The 9,906-nt window shown below is 27.2% G+C and overlaps 2 protein-coding genes across 3 annotated transcripts; one reads left to right on the top strand and one right to left on the bottom strand.

The window, feature by feature from the left end:
* Positions 1-141: 141 nt before the first annotated feature.
* Positions 142-5,050, top strand: LOC143351533 (uncharacterized). Of its 2 annotated transcripts, none has more exons than XM_076783139.1 (6): positions 142-268; positions 1,012-1,392; positions 1,490-1,875; positions 1,942-2,053; positions 2,135-2,564; positions 2,656-5,050. In XM_076783139.1, exons 1-6 carry the CDS (start codon positions 220-222, stop codon positions 4,058-4,060), a joined length of 2,763 nt encoding a protein of 920 aa, XP_076639254.1. In that variant the 5' UTR covers positions 142-219; the 3' UTR covers positions 4,061-5,050. The 2 variants fall into 2 exon arrangements, with proteins under 2 accessions (XP_076639254.1, XP_076639253.1); XM_076783138.1 differs by having other exon boundaries at positions 2,120-2,564.
* Positions 5,051-5,520: 470 nt separating this feature from the next.
* Positions 5,521-8,812, bottom strand: Rasp (protein-cysteine N-palmitoyltransferase Rasp). Its single transcript, XM_076776791.1, has 9 exons — positions 8,705-8,812; positions 8,477-8,619; positions 8,220-8,401; positions 7,712-8,143; positions 7,493-7,633; positions 7,192-7,409; positions 6,750-7,084; positions 6,536-6,632; positions 5,521-5,556 (listed from the first exon to the last, which is right to left on the bottom strand). The coding sequence occupies exons 2-9, from the start codon at positions 8,592-8,594 to the stop codon at positions 5,553-5,555; spliced, it is 1,527 nt and encodes a 508-aa protein (XP_076632906.1). The 5' UTR covers positions 8,595-8,619; positions 8,705-8,812; the 3' UTR covers positions 5,521-5,552.
* Positions 8,813-9,906: the final 1,094 nt, after the last annotated feature.

The raw sequence follows: 9,906 nt of genomic DNA, 5'->3' as shown, positions 1-9,906 counted from the left end.
CAACTTGTTGAGAAGGGACAGCTAGTGCTAGCTAGTGACTTTCCCCTCGGACGGCGAGAATTATTGTGATTGATTGTACACTTAATCTCTGTATTAAAGATTGGCAATACTGTTCTCAAGATTTACAAGAAAGAAGGACAAACTAGGAAGCAACAAGAAGGAACCTGTTGTGCACAGAAGGCAGTGGAATGAAGACACGCCGCGAATACGAATGCCATAATGAACACCAAAACAAACTATGAATATACTTCTAATACATATAATGGAGGTACATGTTTATCCACTTTAAATAACAAAAATTTCTAACTTCCAAACATGCTAGTATTCATAAAAAATATACAATTTTTAAAGATGTTAGTAAAGACGAATTGAAAAACCGTCTGCTGGACGTCCTTATGGCGTCTGCTAGAATGACGCTTGGAAAATAAGAAATTTAACTTCATCTAGAGGAAAAATAAATAATTCTTATTTTCGTAGCAATATTTGTATGTTTGTTGCGTATTAAAAGTGTAAATAATTTCTTTATTATATCTGTAAATCTAAAAATTGTAATGTTTCGTCGGCTGACTGTCATATGTCATGATGTAAAGGAACACATATTTATTATTGTTACAATCGCATTACTCCTGACGCAACAAATAAAATAAAGATGTATCATTTGTATTTGTCAATAAAAAGTTGAAAATTGGTTGTGAAACCTTATATAATTTGTATATAATAATAATAATAACAGCATGTATACTAAATGTTTACTGTAATATTGTAGTAGAATATTTACCATTTATCAGATACATACTAAACGTATATATAGATATACATAGCAAATCAATCATCTGTTACTGTTTTACTCTGTAGTTATAAAAACATTAATATGAATATTAGTACAAGCTTTATTATTTGTAATCTATAGAAGGAATAAATAAGTATTTTTGCTTATATAGATCAAACATTGATTACAGTTAACTTTTAATTGTTGATTTCATTTTATTTTCTGATATAAATTTGTTTTAGGTATTATGAGAAACGATAGTCCGGCTGCTTTATTAGACATGCTTGCAGAAGTTGCATCCCAAACATTACATTCAGAAAAAAAACGTAGTAAATCACTGTTGACTTCACAATGCAAGCCAAAAACAGAATGTATAAGAAGAAAGACTCAAGAATCATCTTTTAACGTTTCGCAACTTTTATCTATGCCTGCATCACAATTAGTTAAACAGTTTTCTATTTTTACAAGCGATGAATTAAAAAGGCAATACTCTTATACATGTGCTCTTATTATTGGATGTGGACAAAAATACACTAGTTTTGCAAGTGAAGGAAGAGCCAGAATGTCTATCAAAGCACATTTAGCAGAACATTTGGAATATTTAAAAACAAATAAGGATGCTTGTGAGTAACCATAGATATGTTTATATGAGTAATAGAAACAAATTATTGCTTGTTAATAATAATGTAAAAAATATATATGTTTGATATTGTTTTGTAGATAAGACCTTTACTGCAAAGTCTGTGAATTATAAAAATCATAAAACAAGTTCACAAAATAAAAAAACTAGACTACAACAATCAAGAAAACCACAGGAGACATTGAATAAAGAAAATAAGAATGTTATAGTAGAAAAATCAACAAATTATCTGCGAAATATTCTATTAAATGATTCTAGTTTTAAGGAATTAGATAAAAATAAAAGCTTTGAAAGAATAGAAAAATCTAAAAAGTTACATAATTCTGAACAAAAAGATATAGATAGAACAGAGTTTAAAGTACTTGGGGATCATAGTTATTTTGAACGTTTGAAAGATGAAATTCCTAATGGCAAGGAAACATCATCTTTTAGTAGTATTCTTGAAAACACGACAACAGATGAGAATGTAAGCATGAATATGAAACATAAATAAAAAATTTATAAATATTGAAAATAATTTTCTTTTATGCAGATTGTTCTTATGGTTGTTGGCACTGATACTGTTCATATGAAAGAGTATTCTCATATCAATCAAAAATTATCAGAAAAAATCAATCAAGAGTCCGAAACCATTTATTTACCAGGTACATATACGAAATATTTATAGCATTTATTTTTTGTATCTATATTGCGTTTTGGCTTATTTTTAGAGATTACATGGTCAGGTGAAATTTGCAATAAAAATGGAGAAATTATAGCCACTAAACCTAAAGGAAAAGCAAAATTTATAGGCACCAGTAAAGAGGAGAGAGAAATGGCGCTAGCGTTTATGGATCGTATTAAGAAAAAAGGAAATCCAACAGGAAGTAATCTCCAATGTCGAATTTGTAATCCACCGCGAAGTTTTACAGCGCCTACAACATTAGTGTCTCACTATCGGAGTCATGCTGGAATAAAACCATACGAATGTCGTATATGCAGAGCAGTTTTCACAAGAAGGCATAGTTTGAAATATCATATGCTAATTCATCAAAATCAGACACGATTTACATGTGCTGATTGTGGGAAAAAGTTTAGACATCCATCACATTTTAGAGAACATCGACGTAGGCATACAGGAGAAGCACCGTTTGGATGCGACGACTGTGGACAACGGTATGCGGAATATGTATATTTATATTATAAGTGTATAAGATATAATGCATAAATATCGTTGTATTAATAAAATTACTGTTACTTTAATCAGGTTTAAGACAAGAAATACCTACAAACGTCATTTGAAGACAAGACATGGAAAAGTTTTAACGACTACCGGAGAGTTGTTATATCTATCCGAGGAAGATTTTCAGAAAGTTCGAACTAACAAAAAGAAAAAGAATGATATAAGTAAAGAATATGTAATAGATGAGAGCATAATTGCAGCAAAAGCAATTATGAATTATCAAAATAATAATAATAATAATCAACAAGATACTGCGACTGAAGAATATGTTCTTAATGAAGTTACTGCTGATAATGATAAAAATTGGAAGTCCAATGATACGCTACAGATTATTAAGAATTGTTTTGAAACTTATGAGGTTTATCCGGAATCTCATTTAAATAAGACTGAACACATAGAGACTGAAATACATATAGATAAAAAAGTTTGTAATAGAAATGGAAGTAGTTTACCAGACGAATATACAGATAAAGTGTACAAAAATTCGTCACAATTGCAAAATATTTCTTATAATAAATTAGAAGTAATTCAGGGTGAGAAAGATCAAATCATATGTCATGATAATATTGGTCAATCTGAATTAATTTATCACAACGTAAATGAGCCATCATCATACATTAAAATAAAATATAATGATTTGGTTAACGATGAAAGCCAAAACAATATAAAATTCCAAGAAACTTTTAAACTTCCAGAAAATGAATTAAAAAATCATATACAAATAATGGAACATACTCAAGAAGATTTTTCAAAGTGCATATTAAATAACCCTATACGTGAACAAGTTACATATGTACATAACATAGAAAAAATAGAAACAAAATTTCTCACCCAAGAAAACGAAGAAGAAGACAATAATTTCATTCTTAATGATAAATCTTATCAAGAAAACCATGAGATTGCTGTGACAAAAGGTTTCATAAATACTTTGCACACTAATAAGATTTTATCGTCAACTACAGATATATTAAATCAAAACGAAGAATGCCTATTACAAGAAGATAAAACATTAGGTAATTATCAAGCAGTTGTAACAGATTTAATAAAAAATGAAGTGAATGCACCATTAAACAATGTTCTTGGAAAGAATCAAAAACTTTTGCATCAAAGTAAACAGCATTTATATATTCATAATCAACCCTTGACTAGTATAATAGTACAAAATAAATGCATCAATATAGTTCCACATCAAATTAAAACTTGTCATGATCAGCAAAATAAATCAAAAATGCAACTTAATGGAGGTCAAAAATTTACACTTCTAAATAAGCGTATGCAAGCAGTTAATATAAAGCAAAATGGAAATGATAATACAATTCTATTATTGACTAATGATACTTTACAGAATAGTGTTCTTAGGATTGATCCAAATAGCACTACTGATAATGAAATTAAGAAACAAATATTTGAAAAAGTAAGTAAAATTTAAACAAAGTATTTTTATTTTATTTTCAATAAATTATACGTATTTTACATTGAAAGCACTTTTATAGAAAAACAGTTAATAAACAACGTGCTAATAGCGTGTAAAATACGAAAACAATGATTTGTGTTTTTTTATGTGTAAATATTGCAAAGAGAAATGTAAATTTAATATTTTTTACTATCAACAAAATTTTGAATATAGATAGAAAACTGTATAATAACAAACGAATTGAATAAAATATTTTTTCATATTTTTAATCGTGAGAAATGCACAGTATTATCGTAGCTTTGATATACAGTAGAATTTAAAAAAAAAAAAACGGTCTCAAAGTGCATTTATTTTGTTTTTTGTGAAATAAAATTATTCTTGAAATTATTAAGTGAACGTCTTATTACTTTTAAGAAAGGAATCATATATTACAAAATCTTCACATATTAGGCATTCCAAATGTTAAACTTAAAAGAACACTCTTGTTGAACTTGCTATAATAATCATGCATGTACATATTAACAAATTAAGATGAAATAATTACGAATTGAATTTACTTAAACATATTAATACAGAACACAATTACTTAATAGTTGTAACATTTTTGTGCCAAATGTAGATGGTATAAATTTATAATTTGCCTAACAAGAAAAAAAATATTTAATATTAATAAGTTGTTTTGCAAATTTTTAAATAAATTTCTATTTGTAACATGCGTGTTTATACATACAGAGTATAAATTATATATTGCTAAATGTACTGCATTTTATACAGAGGTAGATAACCAAGTTCAACATATTATGTTCTTATGTTATTACTTTGAAACACTTAAACCATATATAGTTATTGTATCTATGACGAAGGTAAAATTAGTAAGCATGGATTATGATATACTATTTTTTGCAATATAGCTCAAAACTGTCTTCCATAAAAATCGATAAATTTATTTAACATTACACTCTCAATGTTTCTTTTGAAAATATAAGTATGAATATAATAATTAGCTATAATATAACAATAGTGATGAATATAAATAACTCGTACATATATTAATTGCTGATCTTGTACAAGACATAATGTAGGATTCTAAATATATTTGAAAATATTAATTAAATAATACTTTTCAATATTTTGTTATAATACACTAAAAGTAATCTGAACAAGTTATTTAAATACAATGTCTAATTAAGAATAGAATTAAATAGTGCCTCTTTTTCAAATTTAAATGATTTGTATTTTTTCACTGTTTAAACTTTTAAAATTAAACAAAATCTAAAGTGTTGTATGTGACATGACACTTTCAATATGGTTTCAAAAAGGTAACTTTAATAATAACGAAAAAACAGTGCATTGTACGTTTAAAATGTTTAAAAGTACATTAATGTATTTATATCATTATACAAAGTAATTATACTTTAAATATTGCGTTTTTCTAAATATAGAACTGTACTTTCTTTATTTCACTAAAAGGTGTATTGTTCTTGTACATAAAAGATATATTTCATTTTCATCTGAAAATTAATAAAATACTATCATTGAAATGATTTTAAAAAAATAGGAAAATTAACTTCATTTTTTATTAAAGCAAATTATTAAAATTATATCTTTGCAATAATCAGTTGCTTAATATACAATATTATAAACTTGAATTAAAATCAACATTCCTGAACAGTACTTTAAAATTCCTAATATTTTAAAAATTGCTTATAATATAACCCACTTACAGTTCATATAGTAAATGAAAATAATCTTACTAAATTATAAAGCATAATTAAAACACTTCAGTTAAAAAAAAACATAGATATCTACAATACTGTTATATCATAATTACTTTACAATTATTTAGGGACAAATTTTTTTAGTTTAAACTCCATATATCATAGAAATATTGTTATAAATCATTTAAATAAATACTGAAATAATATGTAATTAGAATTAAAAAATCATAGCAATATTAAAATTACGTTATCGCATGTAGCAGCTAAAAACTAATGAAAACTGCATAAAATCAATTCTATCATTCTTTAACATATATTTAAAATTCTATATTGATTAACACGAATTTTAAACATGTACGAAGATTTTAATACTCATGATTTGTATGAAGAAAATGTAAACATTTGTTGAGTTCTTGTATTTATATAACAATAAAGGTCAATTTTTCACCTGCTGTATAAAGCATAAGAATAAGAATTCAAAAATGATTTTCATGACGATTTGTTCATTGTAAACTATATGTGCCTTAAGTGCATTATGAAACTGGTTGCTAATGATACAATACATATAGTAATTATATAAAAAATATTCATACATATACTTTGTACTAAATTTTTTATTATTATTTGTAATAAACATTACATAATTGTAACGATATTAATGTGAAAAATAATTTTAGTTACATATTGTATTTTTATACCCATTTTGTACTTAAAACAATAAAATACTTGAAAATTGTTTCATAACATAAATATGAATGTAATGTATTCTTACCTAGAAATAGTTTTTGATTCCCAGTTTTTTACATCTGTAGAAACTTGACAACAACAATAAAGGAAAAAAAGTAAAATAAGTGTACTATACCACATATCTGTAATAGAGAAAACATAAGAATTTCTATTAGGTAATTCTGAATTTTTACAAAGTATAAATATAATAAATAAGTTCTTTCATGTTTATCTGAAATAGTTTTTAAACAAGCTAATACCATGTAATATTCTGTATACATAAGTATGTCCAATTTCTTCGCCAGCAAAAAAGTAAAAATTGGATATTACTGACATTGCCAAGAGGGGACTTGCTAATACACAATTGAATCTTCTAGCATTTGCCAGTGACATATATTTTCTTTGTATGGTGGAATAATATTTACTTTTTCCAGCTGATTTAACTAAACTTTCTATATTTAATCCTATAAAATTAAAGAATGCCCAAAAAAAAATGTTTCGTTGCATTCCGTGCCAAGCAAAAACAAATGTAAAGCACAAGAAAGAGGCAAATACCCTGTTGAAATTTGACTTTAATAACGGTGTATAAATATATCTGAAAAATATTAATATGCTTCTTTTTCTTTCAACATTTTTTAATGCTCTAAAAATAATTAAAATTTTTATTCCATATTAGTGCACAGTCATTTTCATATACATTACCTTATAAGAAATTTATATAAACCCTTATCAAAATACTTCCACATATCAGAGTACAAATGAATTCTTGCTACACACTTAGGTTGTGAAGGTGCTTTTACGTGATCTATTGCACATAAAGTATGATTTAATCCATATACCACAACATATTTAATTAAAAAAAATTGTCCCATACAATATCCTAATCCATACAATGCCCATGGATTTAAAAATTCAACAATCTAATAAATGACAAAAAAAGTGATTTTAATTAGGTCTATAAATTTGGTTCTACTTAAATTACATTTAGAAAATGTAGCTTTACCTTGGAATGATACTGTATTGCATTAAAATACAGAAAATGTAAACAAAAGTTGGCAAAGATTATCCAAAAAATATACCTAATTAAATTCAATGTAAAATGTTTCAATTCTGTTAATTTCCAGACCTGGAATGGTCCTTTCATCTGTGAAAATTTATATATTATTTACTTATAATAAACCAATGAAAATATATTTGCAATATATAGATAAATTATACATACTGAATTAATAAATTCGTGGTATAAAATCAATGGACCTAAACATAATGTAGGCAAGTATAAGCAATATGCTAATCCCCACAAAAAATTCCTTGATAAATGTGAATTGTCATCACAATTATTTTCTGAACACATCTGAATATTATCTATACTGTAGCTAATGCTTCTTAGTAAAATCCAACACATTGTAAGGGTTAAAATGTAATGTTCTTCGTCATTGAATTTTAAAATACTTTGAAATGTACCATCAGGAATTTTAAGAAAATGTATAAAAAATAAAAATAATATGTTTATCAACCATATTATAGATTTGTTGCGCTTATATGTTAAAATATACAATATGCTTGGTTGCATCAATACACATAATACACCTATTAATCCAATATAAAAATACAAAAATGAAATAGATGTAAAAATATACCAGTAACATAATAACTGTAAGAATATAATACTATTAGTTAGTAAATGTGAAACAAACAATATAATACTAAATAATATTTAAGTATCACACCATAGTACTTGGTACAGTTTTAATAATCTGACTAACAAAGTGATGGCAAAATATCCATGGTATTAATTTAATTATCAATGGTATCCATATCTTCCACTCTTGATCAGAAACATCTCGTTTCCTTCCAATCCATATCCAGCCTGGTGCAAAATCATTGTACAAGTCATGGTAATCATTAAAGTCTAAAAATCATGTATGACTTTGAACAATGAAAAAATTGATATTACATAAAAAAAATAAGTAATCTAAATTCTTACAAGTACCAACTAAAAACACTTTATAGGCAGAATAAAGAACAGCGCCGGTCCAACAACAAAAGTAAAAGAAACTTTCGTATTTATTCAAATTAGTAACGCTATTTGTTACCATTGACATATTTAATTACAATTGAATTTGCCGCCTCGTGTTTGTTTATAGTCACCGAATCTCATTCTTTAAATGCAACATATAGTAATAAATTATAATTCATTTATAGTTTACATTACACTGAAAATTACTCTATTGAATATCGAGTCAAAATTTCTTAGAACTTTATAGAAAGTTTAAAATAATTGATTTAGAAGGTTTTGCTTCGTTTCGCAAAATCACAGTATGTCGGCTTTACCCACCACTCCGTTAAACACTAAGAAAATTCGTCGTTACTAGTGTCGTCGTTGATGCACTGAATTACGGTGTGGCCAGAACTGGCATAATTGAGTGCATCAACGTCGACATTAGTAACGACGAACTTCCTCAGTGTTTAACGGAGTGGTAGGGCAAGCTGACATATCCTACCCCACGAACCACATGTTACGCTAGGTCAGCACCTCATGCAACTTCGGGAATTCAATAAAGAACGTGAATGGGAGACTCTCCTTTTTGCTCTTAAACAGCCGAAGTCCGTCTTTGCTGGAAAAAATTTTAATGGGGGATTCTAGAGGCCAAAATAAGACGAAAATGAAGAATACTAATTTTGTTGATTAAGGCTTTGTTAAAAAGTTATTAACTTTTAAAGTTCCGCCAGTCCTGAATTTTTTTCTCGAAACTGAGTAGGATTTCGGGGGTATGTCTGTAGACCAAAAATGCTTGCAATTGACCCCTGCAACTAAAAATAATTTTTCCAAGACGATTCGAAAGTCCTTTTTTTCACCCAAAACTTTCAGCACTTACTTGAATTTTTTTCTCGAAAGTGGGTAGGATTTCGGGGGTATGTCTATTCACCAAAAGTGATTGTAATTGATCCCCGCAACCGAAAATAATTTTTTTAGAATTAATTAAAAATTTTTTTTTTCGTCGAAAAATTTAGGCACTACCCCCTGTCGATTTTTCTTAAAAATTCCTTTTTCATTTTTAGTAATTTTGTTTGATGCCCTACAGAAAAGTTGTCTAATATTTTTTTGTAGGTACCCATGAGCTCTACTTCGGAAAAGAATTTCATTGAAATATATTCAGAATTGTAGGAGTTATGGCTGTTTGAAAATTGGACCATTTTTATGGGGTTTTTCTCATTTTTCGGGGTCAACGACCAACTTCTCGAATATTTTTGCGATTTGTACATATTCTCCACCAAAATACGCGGCGTTTGGCTTTTTGCACATTAAAATCGTCCAATCCATTCAGAAGTTATGACGTTTTAAAGATTCGCATGAAAATTCGGGCAGACATTTCTGGCCAGAAATTATATTTTCGGTAAGGAATTTTTTTCTCG

This window comes from Colletes latitarsis, chromosome 2 (genome assembly GCF_051014445.1).
Source record: "Colletes latitarsis isolate SP2378_abdomen chromosome 2, iyColLati1, whole genome shotgun sequence".
Classification (NCBI taxonomy): domain Eukaryota; kingdom Metazoa; phylum Arthropoda; class Insecta; order Hymenoptera; family Colletidae; genus Colletes; species Colletes latitarsis.
Note: the sequence above shows the minus strand (reverse complement) of the source record. Positions and strands in the feature narration are given on the sequence as shown.

Coding starts and splice junctions, on each gene's coding strand:
- LOC143351533 (XM_076783138.1), top strand. CDS start 220: ATGAACACCAAAACAAACTATGAATATACTTCTAATACATATAATGGA. Junction 1,876..1,941: donor ACACGACAACAGATGAGAAT/GTAAGCATGAAT, acceptor TCTTTTATGCAG/ATTGTTCTTATGGTTGTTGG. Junction 2,565..2,655: donor TGCGACGACTGTGGACAACG/GTATGCGGAATA, acceptor TACTTTAATCAG/GTTTAAGACAAGAAATACCT.
- Rasp (XM_076776791.1), bottom strand. CDS start 8,594: ATGTCAATGGTAACAAATAGCGTTACTAATTTGAATAAATACGAAAGT. Junction 7,410..7,492: donor CAATACAGTATCATTCCAAG/GTAAAGCTACAT, acceptor GTCATTTATTAG/ATTGTTGAATTTTTAAATCC. Junction 6,633..6,749: donor TGTATACAGAATATTACATG/GTATTAGCTTGT, acceptor TCTCTATTACAG/ATATGTGGTATAGTACACTT.